The sequence below is a fragment of the Sapajus apella genome, unplaced genomic scaffold (assembly GCF_009761245.1).
Source record: "Sapajus apella isolate SASKATOON/1434 unplaced genomic scaffold, GSC_monkey_1.0 scaffold127, whole genome shotgun sequence".
In the NCBI taxonomy this organism is placed as follows: Eukaryota; Metazoa; Chordata; class Mammalia; order Primates; family Cebidae; genus Sapajus; species Sapajus apella.
Genome location: NW_022437067.1, coordinates 1,678,757 through 1,696,643, shown reverse-complemented (window position 1 = coordinate 1,696,643; position 17,887 = coordinate 1,678,757). Strand labels below are relative to the sequence as shown.

General features: G+C 58.2%; 1 protein-coding gene across 1 annotated transcript in view; it reads left to right on the top strand.

Moving 5' to 3' along the window:
* Positions 1-7,125: 7,125 nt before the first annotated feature.
* The window catches only part of TTC34 (tetratricopeptide repeat domain 34), a 25,535-nt gene continuing 14,773 nt past the window's right edge, over positions 7,126-17,887 (top strand). The window contains exons 1-2 of the mRNA XM_032262190.1: positions 7,126-7,939; positions 15,630-16,479. Coding sequence (XP_032118081.1) covers positions 7,159-7,939; positions 15,630-16,479 — 1,631 coding nt within the window. The 5' untranslated portion in view covers positions 7,126-7,158. The remainder of the gene's footprint in view (positions 7,940-15,629; positions 16,480-17,887) is intronic.

The window sequence follows — 17,887 nt, the reverse complement described above, 5'->3', positions numbered from 1 at the left end:
TACAATGGCCACTGTCCCTGCGTGTCCCAGGTCTCACCTCCACCCTCACCGCAGCCCAGTCAGCCCAGCGAAGCCAGGACACTGTGGAGCTGCCTGTCAGGGTCCTCGCCTCCCCCACTTTTCACCAGCACCAGGCCCGGGTACGGGAGGGGCAGCCTTGTCTGGTTCCATCCCTCACACTGGTTCACGTGTCTAAGTGCACATGATCTCTTGGAGCGAGTGACCCAGCTCCAAAATCCCACCCTAAGGGGCTGCTTTCCAAGACCACCTTGATCGGGGCTCCCCCGAAAGCAAGCACAGCCTAATGAGCAAGGGCCTTGGGGCCATGATCCCAACAGGAAGAACAATCCCAGGAGCAGTGTGACCGACGGAGAGAGGGAAGCCATAGGAGGTGGCCTGGAGGAAGATGAGTCACCAGGTGTCCCCTGCACGTGGCCCAGGAAACTCCACGCAGCGATCTGTGCCCAGGACCTTCTTTTGTGCAGCAGAAAAGGAGAGGCTCCCCCAGGCTCCTGGGCACTGACTGCCCTGCAGGCTCTGGGCACCGCCCTGCAGCTTCGTCCTCAGGGACCCGGGCAGGAGGCAAGGGATAGCCCTACTGTGCCGGATGCTGCTGTCCGAAGTCACCCAGAGCCCACATCAAACGGAGAGAAAGGCAGGTGAGGCTCAGGGGGTCTAAGACAGAGCGTGGCGGGCGTCTCAGGTGTTAGGCAGCCGGCCAGTATCTGGTTTTAGGATGCCAACGCCGGGTGCCGTGGCCACAGGGCTGGCCCGGTGTCTGCACGCTGTCCTCCCATGGCTACCTTTGTGCTACCACGGCTGAGTGGAACGTAAACTTCGCGATCAGAGCCCTTTTCAAAAAACATCTTCAGCCCCCACTCTGGGGTGATTCACCGCCAGCCTCGCCCCCACTCCACAGTGCTGGGGAGGTGCTGGGCGTTGGGCTGAGGGAGGCGCTGGGGAGGGGGTGGTCAACAGGTGGCCACATCCTGCCACGGCAGCCGGCACTCTCACCAGGGAGACACGCAGAACAACACTGACGCCAGGCAAGAGCCTGAGAAAATTCTGTGGGAAAGGATGGGATGGAGGTTGAATGGTGCAGTCAGGGTGGACGCCAGCCTGCGCAGGGCTCTTTGTGATGCAAAGGCCCTGGGGCAGGAACTGCCTGGCGTGTCCAGGGGCGGCAGGGTCCGGGGCTCAGCAGCTGCTAGGGCTGCAGGCCTGGGCTAGGCTCCCATCTCTCTGTCCCTGGGCTTCCTGCTTGCTGAAATGGTGAGGGTTCTCACCCCCACAGGGCTGTTCTGAAGGTGGGGGAGGGCGGGGCACACATGTCTGGTTGGATAAACAGCGTCTCTTGGGAGAAGCAAAGCCCCAGTTGACCAAGAGGCTCAGGACCCAGGAGAGGGAATAGGCAGATGACCATTGGGAAGAGCACTCAGCAGCCCATTGAGTTTCCCATCCCAAAAGCAGACGACCTGGGCTTTGGGATGGAAACTCAGCTGGCTGCTGAGTGCACTTCTCAATCGGCCTCACCTGGGCCCCGCTTCAGCCTGTGGGGTCCAGCTGTCACAGGACTCCCACTAAGGCAGCTTCCAGCCGCTCCCGCCCTGGATATGGGATCACTCTGCCCTGAGCAAGAAGCTATGAAGTCGGTTTAGCAACGATCTCCCTGCCCTGATGCCTCCCCTTTGTCATTTTCCATCCATCCACCAAGCCCCTACCCGGCTCCTGGGCTATGGACCCCACTTGTCCTGGCTTCTGGGACGGAACCGTCTCTCTCCCCTGTGCAATAGCCTTGAATAAAGTCTTCCTTGCCAAGGGTCAGAATAATTCTTCTTCACCAGGGCCCTTGCTTTCCTAGTCACACCAACCCAAGCCCCGAGGTGGAGAGAAGCCTGAGCCCCACCATTCAGGGGCCAGCCTGAGGTCATCGGCCGCCGCCTCCTAACAGCACCCTGCTGATGGGCATCCCAGAGACCACCAAGGCCACCCCCACCCCCACCTCGCGGGAGGGGCAGCCTCGCCTGAGTTCATTAATCTCACACTGGTTCACGTGTCAAAGTGCATGTGATCTCTTGTAAAAATGATCCGGCTGCTAATTAGGCTGTTTAGAACTTGTTTCCCTGGTCGCTAATGATAATTAACATGCAAATTAGCTCAGGGAGGGGAGGCTCTGGGGCCCCCGGTTCATTACCACGTTAATTACTGTTTGCATACGTAAGTATCACAGATATAAATGGCGGCATTTAGTGTAACGGGCAAGACGATAATTATACCAACGGCATTTTGAAAAGTCATTTCGCTGTGTTATTTTTCTGCGTGATTAATGATTCCGGGCTGCCTGGTTAATAAACTTCGTTAGTTCACACCAGCACCGGCTGTGTACACAGCCCGGCCCCCAGCTCCCGCCCCGCGATCATCAATCTCTCCCCGGGGCCTGTTGGTTGGGAAGTTTCAGGGAACGGAAAAGACAAAGGAGAAAGTGGAGCTTCCCGGGCTTCTCCGCGTGACGGAAGCAGAGCCCTGCCCTGCCCAGTTGAGTCCAGGAGGCCTGTGACTCTAGGCCAACCTCATCCCAGGGAAGCTGGGCTCTCCGCTGCCCAGTGTAACGCAGAGGTCAGAGAACACGCCTCCGTTCAGCCTCCCTCCCTCGTTCCTTCCTTCACTCCTTCCCTTCTCTCCTACCTGCCAGGCACCTGCTGGGGGGGTGGCACCCCCTGCCCTCCTCACCCACACACCAAGGAGGAAACACCACCGGTGCAAACAGGAGTGTGGGTGGCAGAGGGGGTGGGTCCAGGGAGCAGCAGTGGGGCTGCGTGAGGTGGGGAAGTCGGCCAAGGTCTGCTGAAGGAAGAAGGACTGCGCCCAGACCTCCGGGCTGTGGGGGCAGCAGCCAGCAGTGCAAAGGCCCTGGGGCAGGAACGGGCTGTGGGGAACAGGATGGGGTTCAGCCCAGGAAGGGGTCGGCGTGACTGGGCTGAGTGGCCAGGCACTGGAAGATGAGGGTGCAGATTCCAAGTGTGGGAGCGGACGGGACCACGGTGGGCAGCCTGGAGTGGGAGCCTCGCAGGGGTGGGAGATGAGAAGGCGTCACGCCCAGGGTATGCCTTGGCAGGGAAGCTGGAGGCCTGCGGATGGGCAGGTGTGGGTGTGAGGACAGACGAGGTCTGGGAGGGGCTGTGGGGTTGTGGCCCCTTCCTTGACCTAGCCCTTCCCCTGGGGCTGCGTGGTCAGAGTCCCTGCAGGCAGGCAGGATGCTGCCGGGCTGAGTGTCCCCTTCGGCCTCAGAAACCAGCCACACAGTTCGGCAAAGCTCCTCCCTACCCAGAGTGCCGGCCCCGAGAGAGCCTCTTCCTCCAGCGTCCCCCAAAGGCACTCCAGTCCACAGCTGAGCTGCGGGTCCACAGGAACCCCCGAGCCTCCATGGTGCCAGGATGTGAATATGGCAAACCTGCTCCTCCGTAAAACAGGCGCCTGGCCCTCGGCCTCACCCACAGCAGCCCCAGAATGCAAAGGGGCCCTCAGAAGCCACCCCTGCAGCTCAGATGGCAGCAGTGGGAGCAGCTGGCGGGTGGCGGCCGGAAGGATGGGGGCTCCTCCCTCCACTGCATTATTGATCAAGGATGGAACAGGAGCCCCAGGGAATGAGAGGAGCCGGCTCAGGGGTGGAGATGGGCCCTGTCCCGCCTGCCGGCTGCCGGATCTGCAAGAAGCTTAGCTCAGAGGGGCTGCGTGGAGCGGAGAGGCCTCCCCAACCCCAGGCTCTGCAAGGGAGGGCTGTGCACTTCTCTGCCTGGCTGTCCATCTGCAGGTCCTGCCTGTGTGGCCCAGGGTCAAGAGGTGAAAATTTCATCTGGTGACGGTGATGTCCCCCGGCCCTACCCTGGTCCCCTGAAGCTGCCCAGGTCTCCTGGACGATACCCCAGGTAAATGCCGGGGCCGGAGGGGCTCCCCTGAGCTGAAGTGCTCCAAGTCACGGGGGAGTGTCCTAAGCCCCGATAGCCGGGGCTCTGAGGGGCTCACACAACCTGGGAGGGCAATCTGGGGCGCGTGGGATGGAGGTGCCCCTTGGGTGGGGTGGGCACCTAGCCAGGGAAATGACCAGAGTTGCACCTGCTCTCAGGTCAGTAGAGCAGGGGAGCACCCCGAGAGAGCCCAGGGCCAGGGCCACGCTTTTGGGGTTTGGAGTGCAGCCTTGAGCTGTTGCTAAGGCTTCCCCTCTCTAACCGGGGCTGGCTTAGCCAAATTCATCTCCTTCCCCAGGTGAGCACCTACCCGGGAAGAGGCGCAGGTGGGTGAGGAGGCTGCAGCCCTGGGGAAGCTGTGAGGAGGCCGTGCCTTGCAGAAGGGCATGCAGGCCTGGCTGGGCCCTGGGCCTGGGCTGTGGGGACCCCCTGCTTTGTGCTGTGATGGTTGGGGGACAAGGACACGTGCCCCACCACCCAGAGGTTGCCAAGGCCCCGGATCCTTGCCGCCCACGCTGGCAGCCCCCAGCAGCAGGAGCCTGTGGCCCTCCCTCCCAGCTGGGGAAGATCAGCCTCAGGCTGCCGGCACTGGAGGGGTTTCCGGGGTCCTGCGGGAAGGGGCTTGGTGGCAGCTCACAGCTGGGCCTGCCTCCCAGTTGCCGGCCTGACCTTCGAGGGCACTCGGGTGTCTGGAGGACAGGGGTTCCGCTGACCAGGGTGAATGAAGCGCAGCTGTTTGCGTAAAGACCACAAGCCCCGGACTCCTCCTCCCCGTCCCTCTCAGGGAGCCTCTGAGGCGGCCCTGGGAAGGGTTCCTGAAGATTCCCTTGCCCGATGGGCACACCCATGCCTGCGCTGGGGGAGCAGAAGAGGAGCTCCAGGCAGGCGGGAGAGCCCAGCCCCGGGGCGGGCACCTCGCTGCTCTGTGGCACCTGCAGAAGCCGTGCCTGTGCCAGCAGCCCCCGCGCGGCCCTGTGCGCACAGCTGTGAGGTCAGCCAGCTCCACTGTCAACTGCTCTCACTGGCGGCTTCTCTGCTGTGCTCCTGCTCAAGCAGAACATTCTGGAGATGGCCCAGAGCTCCTCCCAGACAGTGGCGACTTTAGCCCAGGCATGTGGTGTGACTGGGATGGGTCCTGCCAGTGGCGGGCCCTCCGGAGGGTGTCTCTGGTGGGGACCGCGTGCTCCAGGCCCTTTCATTTCTGCGGTCTGAGTGCAGGGGGTGAGGGGGGCCCTGCTAGGGGCTGACGCAGTGTCCTGCCCCTCCTCCCACCTAGCCAGGTCTGACCACATAAACTGGGGCGGCCAAGCAGGCTCAGAGCAGGAGGAGCGGCCCCCGGGGTGTTGGGAGCAGCTTCTGAGTGCTTTTCAGCAGTCTAAGGACAAGTGGTTGTTGCAGGTGGGGGCCGATTCCTGCGGGTGGGGGCTGATTCTGTGTGGACCTGCTCAGTCCTGGCACCCGGGGTGTCAATGCAAGTGCATCCAGTCAGGGCCGAATGCTTCCGTCACCCTCAAACCCTGTTTCCCCCGAAGTATCAGATGAGCCAGCTCCCCACACTGTCAGTCCCCAGTGGTCTTGAGCGGGACAGTGTGTGGAGGGCAAATGCGCAGCGTGCCCTCTGCTCACCTTGAGTTGGAAATGGTGGAAATCCTTTTGACTCACATACTAAAGGAACACAAACCCGAACACAAGACTTGGAAACTGCCAGGCACCGGCCTCGGCCTCCCTGCCCAGCTCCGCTGCCAGCTTTTGTCTGCGGCCAAATGTGAAGTGGGGGATGGCCTGGAGGAGGCCCTGGGGTTACCTTCGTCCAGGTGTGCTGCCCTCAGGCAGGGGCTGCGATCACGGCTCCAGACCCTCCGAGACCGCCAGGCTCATCCAGCCGGTGCCCGTGGGCCCAGGGCAGGGCACTGTGCGCAGGGCAAAGACGCAGGGGGCCTATCGGCGCTGCTGCCATCACAACTGTCGTGCAGACCTGCCACCTCTGTGCCCCAGGCCTTCCACAGCCCTGGTGACAGCCCCACTCCATTACAGCTCCCGCCTAATTAGGGCAATTAAAATGAAAGTGATCAACATGGAGTAATGGGAAATGTCTTAATAAACCTCCCCCTGCGCTACCCACACAGGCCCTGGGCCCTGGTCAAAGTCATGGAGCTGAAGAACTAGGCCTAGCAGCCCCGGCCCTGCTGACACCCCGCCCTGTACCCTCAGACTTGACCCTGACTGCTGTGTCTACACTGCAGGGGCTCCACACCCTCCCCAAAGGGCGGGGCGGGGCGGGGCGGGGGCGGGACCAGGGCCTGGTCACTTCCGGCCACAGCAGGGCGCTGCAGGACAGCCCGGAGACCTGCAGGTGTTGACGCTCTCCCAGGAAACCACGGGCTGTGCCTTCCCCAACCCGCACACAGCAGTCTCGGGAGCCCCACCCAGGCCTGGGTCCCCCACAACCCACAAGGGCACCTGGGTCCGCAGGGCGCAGCCAGCTCAGCCTCCGAGCTGCAGGCCAGTGTGAGTGTCTGTGGGCCCAGAGGGCATGCCGGGGCTGCGTGTTTCACGAGGGAAGAAAGGGCCATCGTTCTTCAGGTCAGGAGGCCTCGGGAGGCGGAAGAGGGGAGTACCACGGGCTGTCCCTGGAACCTCAACCTCAGAACTGAACCCCCCATGGGCCAGGGTGGCTCCCCCGACCCGAGGGCCTGGCAGGCGCACTGGGCATCCCCCTCAAATGGCCCAGGTGTGAGAGCGTGAGCAGGGCGTGGCCCTGAGTCCAGCTGAGAGCGCAGCCTTCACTGACAAGGGCGCGCCTTCCTGAGGGGCTCAGGTTGGGAGGGGCCGAGGGCGGGGCTGGCCCTGACCCCTCAGGCCGCCGTAACCCTCCCACCATGCACACTCAGGGATCAGAAATTCTGAGAGGGCATGAGCTGGGCGGGGCCACTGTCCCATTCCTCAGCAGAGGAGGAGGCTGAGGCCACAGATGTGAACAGTGGGAGGCAGCCCCAGCCCAGGACCCCCCAGTTTTCACTCCGTGGGGTCTCCACTGACCCTGGGGGCTCAGTGGGAAGCGGCGGAGGTGGCTTGAGGCTGGGCATGGGCAGCCACAGGGAGGTGAACTGGCCACCCTCTGCGTACCCACCATGCTTCCTCACCCCCAGGTACAGTGAGGACTGGACATGGGCCCGCTGGGGACCCAGGCGTGATGTCGGCCCAGGAGCTGGTGGCCTGCCTCTGCCGGGAGGGGGAGCAGCACCTGGCGCTGGGGGAGCCGCCCCTGGCCACCGCTTTCTACCTGGCTGCCTTCAGCTGCCACGCCCCCTCGGCTGTGCAGAGCGTGCGCACTGCCCTGGCCCAGGCTCGGGGGGCGGCGGTGCTGGCCACCCTGGAGGCCTGGTGCCGCGGGGACAGCCAGATCCCCGCCATCCACTGGGACGGCATGGCAGTGGTCTCCCTGACGGGGTCGCTGGCCTCCGCCTTCCTGGGCGCCCTCTGCCCGGACCACCCGGCCGCCGTCCTGCACCTGCTGGCCGGTCTGCTGGCCCGCGGGCGCCACGAGGAAGTGGCACAGCGCTGCAGCGCCCTGCTGGACTCTCACTCCCAGCAGGTCCTGGAGCTGCGGCTGACGCGCGCCCTGGCCTGGGTCCTGTCCGGGGCGCGGGCTGGGGACGGCGTGGCCGCCTACCTCCAGGCTTTCGCCTCCAGCGCCGACAGGACAGTGGCTTTCATTCGCACCCACCAGCAGCCCTACCTCCCTGCGCTGCTCAGCGCCCTCCAGGACTACCTGTCGGGACATCTGGGGGCTGGGCACAGTGCCAGCCAGCAGGAGAGCGGCGGCCAGCGACTCCTGGCAGCTCTGGACCCCAGGGGCACCCGGAGTGACACCCTGTCCCCTGAAGCTCTGCTCCACAGCGGCAGATATGAGGACTGCCTGGCAGCCTGCAGCCGGACCCTGGAGGCCCACCCCACCGGCAGCGGACCCCAAGGTAGGAGAATGGCGTGGCCCTGCATAGCCAGGGTGAAAGCTGCCCCACTACCCTCCCCACGTGGTTATGTCCTGCCGTGATGGGGTGAGGCTGGGCTGAGGCTGGGGCACCTGGGTGACAAGAAAGTCAGGCCCTGCCCCTTTGGGGCACCCAAAGACGCAAACAAAATGCACCCTTTAAGAAATGGGGCACGCAAGGTACTGCTCCAGCCGGCAATCAGGGAAAGCTTCTCGGAGGAGGGGTCACTCAGGCTGAGACTGAGGATTCCAGGCAGCAGAAGCAAATGTGCCCATTCCTGAAGGGAGCGAGAGCTTGGGCTGTCCCTGCCACTGTGGAGGCCAGGGTGGCTGTCGGAGGGAAGGGGGAGGGGATGGCTGCTGAAGACGGCAGCCATGGGGCTCCATCCTCCTGGCCTCCCAAGGCCCTTGGATGTCACCCTCAGCGCAGTGAGGCTAAGCTGTGGGGCCAGGTGCTCTGAGCTGCATTGTTTTCAATTTATTTGCTTATTTATTTATTTTTGAGACGTTTTGCTCTTGCTGCCCAGGCTGGAGTGCAGTGGCACGATCTCAGCTCACCGAAACCTCCACCTCCCAGGCTCAAGAGATTCTCCTGCCTCAGCCTCCCAAGTAGCTGGGATCACAGGCATCTGCCACCGTGTCCAGCTAATTTTTGTATTTTTAGTAGAGACGGGGTTTCACCATGTTGGCCAGGCTGGTCTCAGACTCCTGACCACAGGTGATCCGCCCACCTTAGTCCCGCAGAGTGCTGGGATGACTGGCCTCTGAGCTGCATTTTTAAACTTTCCTCTGGCTGCCGTGTGTAGAATGTGCCAGCGGAGACAGAGTAAGGACAGGCCTGCTCGAAGGCTGAGGGGCTGGGAGGCTGGGGGACTGAGGGGCTAAGAGGTTTGGAGGCCGGGAGGCTGAGTGGCGGGGAGGCCGGGAGGCTGGGACAGTGGTTCAGGAGAGAGATGATGGAATTCAGATGAGGGAGAAATTGCTGCAGAGAAAGCATGGGTCTGAGAGTTAGAAGTAGCCAGACTGTGTGTACATCTGCCGGTGGAGGGAGGCATAGAGAAGGGGCGTCAGGAATGTTCTAAGAGTTCATCCTGAGCCACTGAATTGCGGAGGGAAGCATGGATGGGAAAAGGGGTGTCGGAGGCAGACTCCCCCAGATTGAGACATTGCTCCTGCCTGGTCCCTTCACTGGCTCCTCCTTCTGGAGGAGCACCCAGGACCACAGCCCAGCCTCCCACCAGCACCCTCCCGGGAGGCCACTGGAAGCTCATCCATGTCTGCCATGGCTCCGGTGTGTACGGGGACACCTGCCCTAAGAATTGTGCATCCACTAAACCCAGGGCAAGGGAGTCCCCATATCGCCACCACCAGCACAAGCATGGCTTACGACAAGAAGTGAACAAATGAATTTTCCTATAACAGACTTTTTACAAATGTAGTTTCCTGCAACAAACGACCTTCCATCTGGAGGTTACTTTCCAAAGTCCTTGGGAACAAGGCACAGACCAGTGGTTCCATTTGTGGGGCTGTGACAGGTGCCATGGGCTGGGTGCTCTATAACACGGAGAAATGAATGAGCCCCCGTTCTGGAGGCTGGAAGTCCAAGACCAAGCCCCAGCAGGCTTGCGGATTCGGATTCCGAGATGGCACCTTGAATGCTTGCATCCTCACTTGGCAGAAGAGCAAAGAGGTGAAAGGGGCCGAACTAGCCTTGATCCCACCCACAAGGGCAGAGCCCCCTCAGCCAAATCACCTTCAAAGCTCCCACCTGTCAATACCGTTACAATGGCGGTTAGACTGCAGCATGAGTTCTGGAGGGGACAAACATTCAAACCGTAGCAAAACCCTTCTGTAATTCGGGAAAGTTCCCTTTTTAGTAAGTAGACACGCAGGGACACAGGATGTGTGAGGACAAGATACAGAATAAATGCCACTTGCGCTCGGGGCAGCTGCTAAGCATGCATCCAGGTACCATGGCTCCCTGCACGCTTGTCTCCTAAGGGACTGGCAGCCACTTCCAACTTGTTCAAGTGCTTCATTAAGAGCTGCTGGGGAAGGTGGGAAAGCACAGCCTCGATCCCTGTGTTCCTCCCAGCAAGAGCCAGGGTCTGTTCTCCGTACAGAATTCGCATGGCCTTGTGCCTTGCTAGGACCAGTAGCATGTGGTAGAAGTGATGGCTTCTGGGGCTCAAGCCTCAGAGGACCCACAGCTTCCGCCTTCACCTTAGAATGATCCCAGGGCCATGTAAGGAGGCTGGAATCATGACCAGAGAGGAAACAGACAGAGGCTTAGCTGACAGCCATCACCAAGGCCCCAGACACATGCGTGAAGCCACCTGAGATTCTCTCATCCAGTAAAGTCACTGCATGGCTGCAGCCGCGAATGACCCCAGGCGAGACCAACAGAACTGTCCAGCTTAGCCCAGCCCAAACTGAAGGATAATTATGGCCAAATATAAATGGTCGGATTTTCCTTCTTGAGACAGGGTCTCACTCTGTCTCCCAGCCTGGAGTGCGGTGGTGCGATCATGGCTCACTGCAGCCTCAATCTCCCAGGCTCAAGCGATCCTCCTGCCTCAGCCTCCCAAGCAGCTGGGACTAGAGGCACATGCCACCACGATTGGCTAATTTATTTATTTATTTGTAGAGATGGGGTGTCGCTATGTTGCCCAGTCTTAACTGCTGTTTTAAGCCACTTAGTTTTACAACGGATGGTTACGCAGCAATATAAGCTGAAATAACTGCTGACTAGGCCAAAACATCCGTTTCTGATGCATGTTTTAGCCAAAATCTGGCCAAATATTATAACACGGGACTTAAAACGTTATGTTTCCACAAGTTTATAATTCACTACATTAATTAGTGGAATAAGGAAGAACATATCATCATTGCAGTAGATTCAGGAAAAGGGTTTTATAATATTTAACATTCCCAGAATTCTAGCAATCAAGAAACAGAACTAAACTTACTTAATTGAAAAATAGCTGTCCAAAACCTACCATAAATATCATACTTGATGGTGACAATTCAGAAGCCCTCCGTTTAAAATCAATAACGAGGAGGCTGTGCACGCTCCCAGTCACTCATCATTGTGCTAGAGATCCTAGCCAATGCAATAAGATAAGAAAACAAGACAGAACATGTAAGACCAGAAAGGAAGCCACAATCTTGTCATTATTCCAGGCAGTATGATGAGCTATGTAGACAGAAACTGCAAAAGAAGCAAGAAAAAGGCATTAAACACAGCAGCAAAACTTAACTGGATATGCAAACACTGTTTATAAACACCAGCAACACATAGATGCTCTGTGGCTTTAAAACATACCATTTACCACAGCAACGGAAAAATGATTAAGTTCAAAGAGTCACATGACTTTATGGAAAAAGTATAAAACGTTATTAAAAGATAATAAAGAATACCTATAGCCATGCCTCGGCGGCTCACGCCTGTAATTCCAGCACTTTGGGAGGCTGAAACAGGAGGATCCCTTGAGCTCAGAAGTCTGAGACCAGTCTGGGCAACATAGTGGGACGTGGTCTCTACAAAAAATTTTAAAAATACAAAAAAAAATTTCCAGGCATGTGGTGCATACCTGTGATCCCAGCCACTGAGGAGGCTGAGGTGGGAGGATCTCTTGAGCTTGGGAGATGAAGGCTGCAGTGAGCTATAATCACATTGCTGCACTCCAGCCCAGGCAACAGCAAGACCCTGTATCAAAAAAGAAAGACTATATGTAAATGGAGAGATAGTCACTGTCCACAGAAGAAAAAGGAGGAGGAAGAGGAGGGGAAGGGAGAGGTAGGGGAGTGGGGAGGTGAGACGGAGAAGAAGAGGAGAAGGAGAAGCAGAACTCGGAGAAAGAAGAGGTGGCGTAGGAGGATTTGCTCTGACAGTTAACACGAAGCTATACTAATCAATATAGAAGTTTATTGACTTCAGGGACAGATGGAAAGACCAGTAAAATGAATTAGAGAGCTCAGAAGCGGACCCGCATCTATCTAAAACTTAACGGGTGACAGAATGAGTGTAGCAAATCTATAGGGAAGGAAAAGGAGCGTGATTCGTTGGAGGGTACTGATTTCCTCTCTCCCAGCTTGAGAAGAAGTGAATTCCACGTGAAAACTGCTGCACTTTACAGTTTCTAAAAGAAAATATCTGAGAATGTCATTAAGATTTCTACACACAGTTGGTCATCCTAAGACACAAACAGGGAATCAATAAAGAAAAAACTGGCGCATCTGATTAAATTAAATTTTAAAACCTCTATTTTGCCCATAACTATAGAAACTGAAATGATAGCCCACAAAAAGAGGGAAATGCTTGCAAAATATACAATGAGCAAATAAATTAGTATGCAGAGTATTTGAAGAACTCCTACATATCAATAAGAAAAAAAAAATTCAATACAAGACTTGGCAAAAGCATTCCCCAAAAGAGGAAACACAGATGGCTAATAAAACATGTGAACAATATTCAGCACCATCGTAATGAGAGAAATGCAGAATTAAAACAATGAGAAACCATTTTCCACCCACCAGATTGGAGAAAAATTTTAATAAGTGAACCTCGCTAGTCATCAGGAAAATGGAAATTAAAACCACCATGTGATAGCATTTCCATTCCCCACCAGCCAGTCAAACATTTTCTATCTAACAATAGATCTGGCTTCGAGTCACTGTGGAATAGCTTGCCTACACGTCCCGCAATGGCTGGGCAAGATATACGAAGAGACTGTTTGAAGGCATGGGTTAGTAACCACACGCAGGCAGAAGCCAGCAGCTGACCCTTGAACCATGGTGGCGTGTGAGGTGAGCTGTGCACCCCGAAGCTCTTTGCCTGAGGGGATTCCTCAACCTGTGAGTCATGGCTCAGCAGATGCTGAAGTTCTCGTGGCTTGAGGTATCATAGGACACTTCGGGGCTGAGAAAAGTGAATGGAAAGTTAGACGAGAAACCCTGAAAAGGAGGGAGCCACAGAGGGGGTGTGGCCCCAAATCTGTGTATTAAGTCTACTTAGATCTTCAGCCCACTGAACTGCACATATAGGGGAAAGGCTAGGTGGCCTGCAAGAGCAGCCACTGGAAGCTGCAAAAACCAAATGGAGACTTTGGTGCTGCTCGCCAAAAAGCAACAGAATTTAGAGTTTAAACCCAGCCAACTTCACAGCCACTGAAACAAAACTCAGCCCTCTTCAGAGGAACGTAACTGAATCCAGAGTCTCTACAAAGTGTCCATCGTGCCTGCTGTGCGGGAAGAAGCTACCATTCATGCAAAGAGACAGGAAAATAAAACGTGAGCTACAGTTGGGAGAAAAAGAAATCCCTAGAAACCGACTTCAGCATGATCCACATGCTGGAATTAGCAGACTAAGGACCTGAAAGGGACCATGTAATATATTCAAGGACTAAAGGAAATACGGTCCTCACGGCTGAACTGATGTGGAATCTTCATAGATAAATGGTAAGTATAAAAAGGAACGGGCTGGGTATGGTTTTTCATAAAAAGGAGTCTCCTCACTTTGGGAGATTGAGGAGGGAGGATCACTTAAGCCCGGGAGTTCAAGACCACCCTGGGTGACAAAGTAAGACTCCATCTCTGCAAAAAAAGTCAAAAGTTAGCTAGGTATGGTGGTGCACGCCTGCAGTCCCAGCTACACAGGAGACTGAGCCCAGGAGGTCAAGGTTGCAGTGAGCCATGTTTGCACCAATGCACTCCAGCCTGAATGACAAAGCAAAACTCCATCTCAAAAAAAAAAAAAAATCTAGAGTTGAAAAGTGCAGTTGTTAAAATGAAAATATTAGAGACAGCAGAAGGGTCGGTGAACTTGAAGACAGAATAGAAATTACTCCATATGAAGAACAGAAGAAAAATGAACTGAGGCCGGGTGACCTGCAGACAATATCAAGAGGCCTGGTGTGTGACTGGAATCCTGGAAAGAGAGGAGAGACCACCCTTTCACGTGGGAAAGTAAATCGCCCCCCATCACCCCCAGGCCCCAGGTGTTCTCCCCTGGCTGCAGCTCCCTGGGACCCATGAGCCACTACTGCAAAGATCAGTGTTCAAGGGTCAGTAACTGACAGGAAAGGCTCAAAGTGTCTTTTACTTTGGCCACCAGGACGAGGCAGGGTGACCTGCGGCTGCTTGCCTGGCTGGCCTCCAGGCCTGAGACACCTTCTGTGCTGGGCTCTGCGCTTACCTCCACAGCAGCAGGGCGGGGACAGCAGCGGCTTTGCTTCCGCACCTGTGTGGTATTTTGCCCTCTGCGGGATCCTGTTTGAATGCAATGGATTGTTGCTCTTGTCACTGTCACATGGGGTTATAAGGAAAAGCTGTTGGAAAATTCTGAAGGACTCGGTGCAAAAAGCACTGGAGCAGAGGTTGGGAGATCTGGGGTGCACCCTGAGAACCTCCCTCCCCTGCAGCACTTTCAAAGCCTGTAAAAATGAGGGTGGGGGCCGGTCGCGGTGGCTCAAGCCTGTAATCCCAGCACTTTGGGAGGCCGAGGCGGGTGGATCACGAGGTCAAGAGATCGAGACCATCCTGGTCAACACGGTGAAACCCCGTCTCTACTAAAAATACAAAACATTAGCTGGGCATGGTGGTGTGTGCCTGTAATCCCAGCTACTCAGGAGGCTGAGGCAGGAGAATTGCCTGAACCCGGGAGGCGGAGGTTGCGTTGAGCCGAGATCGCGCCATTGCACTCCAGCCTGGGTAGCAAGAGCGAAACTCCGTCTCAAAAAATAATAATAATAAAATAAAAAATAAGGGTGGGGCCATGACCTGAAGCTCCGCCCAGCACCCAGTGTTCGCCGGCTCTCTCAATGGCCTGTGAGCCCTGCCTGCCGTCCTTCTTGGGATGTGGCAGCTCTACTTCCTTTACCAATCAGAAAGCCCCATTCGCGTTTGCTCAGACACGAACTGTAACAAGGGGGTGGGGGCGGGTGTGCAAAGAGGGTCCTGGGGGAGTTGAGATGGAGATGCTGCTGCCCCTGACCTCACTGACCCACGGGGTGCACCAGGCCCCTCCACGCACTGGATGTGGGTGAACCCGTTTAATCCTTCCTGCGTGTGGGTCATCATAACCCAGTATAGTGCAGACCAGGGAACAGGCGCATGAGATTCCATAAATGCTAGGTCCGCCCTCAGTAAGTGCCAGCGCTGGGTCCCCACTTGGCCCAAAGAAGGCAAGAAGCAAAGTGCCCAGGAGTCAATGGTCACTGCAAAGGTCATAGAGTCAGAGCCTCAGCTCTGCCGGGGGTGGGGAGCGGAGAGGCACTGATTCCCAGAAAAGGAAACCCAATCCTAAAACCCATAATTTAAAAGTCAGGCAGGGGGAAAGGCGTTGTGACTAAATTTGGTTTGCCCTGAGCGGTAGGAGTGACTCTGAGCCCACCCTGAGAGCAGTGTCGCTGGCAGGAAGGGCAGCGGCCCCCTTGCCGCTTGCCCAGCACGGTTCTCACTCTGCTCCATCACTAATGGGCCCCGGGCCTCCTGCCAACTCGTGTCCTGGCAGAGCCATGCCCAGGGCCATCCGGAGACTGGAGGGAGACGCCAGGGGCAGGAGGACTCACGGACCCCGGAGTCCAAGGCCTGGAGCTGGTGGGGGCCTGCAGGTGGCACCCCCGGGAAGCCGGCCCCCCAGGCGGGACCCACACCTCTGCTTCTCTCCGCAGGTGAGCGCCGGGCCGCCCTGCTGGTCACCCGCGCGGCCTCGGCCTTCTTCCTGGACGGCCGGGCCCAGGACGCACTTCGGGACCTGCAGGAGGCCTTCCGCGAAAGCCCTTCCGCGGCGCGCAGGCAGCTCCAGGCCGTGTTCTCCGCCCCGGACCAGGAGCGCGTCCGGGCTCAAGCGCAGGAGGCCGCAGACGTGGGCTTCGCCCGCTTCCAGGAAGCCGTGCGGAACCATCCCGAGCTCCGCGAGGACGCGGGCCGGGAGCAGCTGGCCCCGGTGATCGGCGCGCTCCGCGTCCTGCTACGCCTGGCGCCTGCCGGGGCGCGACCCGCACTGGGAATCCGCCTCGCTGAGTGCCTGCTGCTGGCGGGGGACGCGGTGAGCGCCCGGGCGCTGTGCGAGCGCCTACTGCGGCCTCGGCGCCCCGAGGACCCTGCTGGGGACCGTGCGGGGGACCGCGCGCCCCTCCTGGCCCTGCGCGGCTTCTGCGCGCTACACACCGGCGACACGCGGCGCGCCCTGGAGGACTTCCAGGCGGTGGTGGAGCAGGACGCGCCGCACCTGGGTGGCTGCGTGCGCGCACTGTGCGGCCGCGGGCTGCTGCGGGTGCTGGCGGGCAGCGCGTTCCTGGGCACGCTGGACTATGTCACTGCCTGCAGGCTGCGGCCCGAGGACGCGCTGCTGGCCGCCAAGGCCTTGGTGCCCTGGAACCAGCGGGGGCTGCTGCTGGCCGTGCTGCGGGAGGAGGCGCGCGGGATGCTGCAGCGGTCGCCGCGCCTCCGGCCGTCCAGGACGCAGGGTCGCCGCCAGAGGGAGGCCGTGGAGACCCGTGGCCCCGCCGCGCAGGAGGGGTGAGCACCCGCCCGGCGAGCGCGCTGGGGCTGCCGTTTCTCGTTAGTCTCCTTCGAGGCAGCGAGGGATGCGTTTCCTCCTGTTTCACGGGGGAATAAACGGAGGCAGAGTGGCGGTGACCTCCTGGGCACCCGAGGCAGGGCCAGCTCCTCGCGTCCATGTAGGGGCCGCAGTCCCGAAATGCAAAAGGAATGTTCGAAGCGCAGCCCGCGTTTCCTTCCAGGCCTTTCGTTTCGTGCATGTAAATAGCTCAGCGGCCGGAGTCTGGCGGGCACGCGGTTCCTGCGCTTTTTCTACGCAGTAGGGCAGGACAATTCCCTTCGTGGCTAAATGTGCGTCGGGCAGCACCGCCCCGACCTGCACCCCGGCCGCGACTCCTGCCAGCAGCCTGGGGATTGTGTGTGTTTGTTTTGTTTTTTGTTTTTTGAGATGGAGCCGCGCTCTGTCTCCCAGGCTGGAGTGCAGTGGTGCGATCTTGCTCACTGCCACCTCCTCCTCCTGGGTTCAAGCCATTCTCCTGCCTCAGTGTCCCAAGTAGCTGGGATCACAGGCGCCCGCCACCACGCCCGGCTAATTTTTGTGTTTCTAGGACGGGGTTTCACCATGTTGGCCAGGATGGTCTGGAACTCCTGACCCCAAGTGATCCTCCCGCCCGGGCCTCCCAAAGCGCAGGGGTTACAGGCGGTAGCCCCATGGCCTTTGCTCTTGGCGGTGCTCCAACGTGGGTCATGTCCTGTCTCCAGGCAGTCCTGTCCTGAGGATGGAGACAGGGGCGCAGTTCCTGAGTCAGGGAGCGGCCACTGTAGGATCCTTGACTTTAGGAGCTGCCATCCCCCTCACCCCAGCAATCTGGCCCCGCCCATCCCCCCCACCCCTGATGCCCATTTTGCAAATCCTTTTTTTAAATTTTACTTTAGGTTCTGGGGTACATGTGCAGGTCATGCGGGTTGTCGCACAGGTGTATACCTAACCGGGTGGTTTGCTGCCTCCACTCCCCTCTGACTATATCCGGCATTTCTCCCCATTTTATCCCTCCGCACCCTCCCCCAGTTTTGCAAATTCTTTGCAAGCGCAAAGCCCAGCAGGTGACCCCCAGCTGCTCTGACTTCACCCCCTAACTGCTGGGAAGTGGCAGGAGGGGATTCAGGAAAGTTAAAAGCACTGAGGCTGGGGTTCTTGGGGGGCATCATTGATGTCAGCCTCCACCCCAAGGCGTCTGTGTGCACGTGTGCACACACACACACACCCCACACACACACACCCCCCACACACACACCCCACACACACCACACACACCACACACGCCACAGACACACCACACACGCCACACACACCACACACACACCACAGACACACACCACACATACCACAGACACACACATCACAGACACACCACACACACCACAC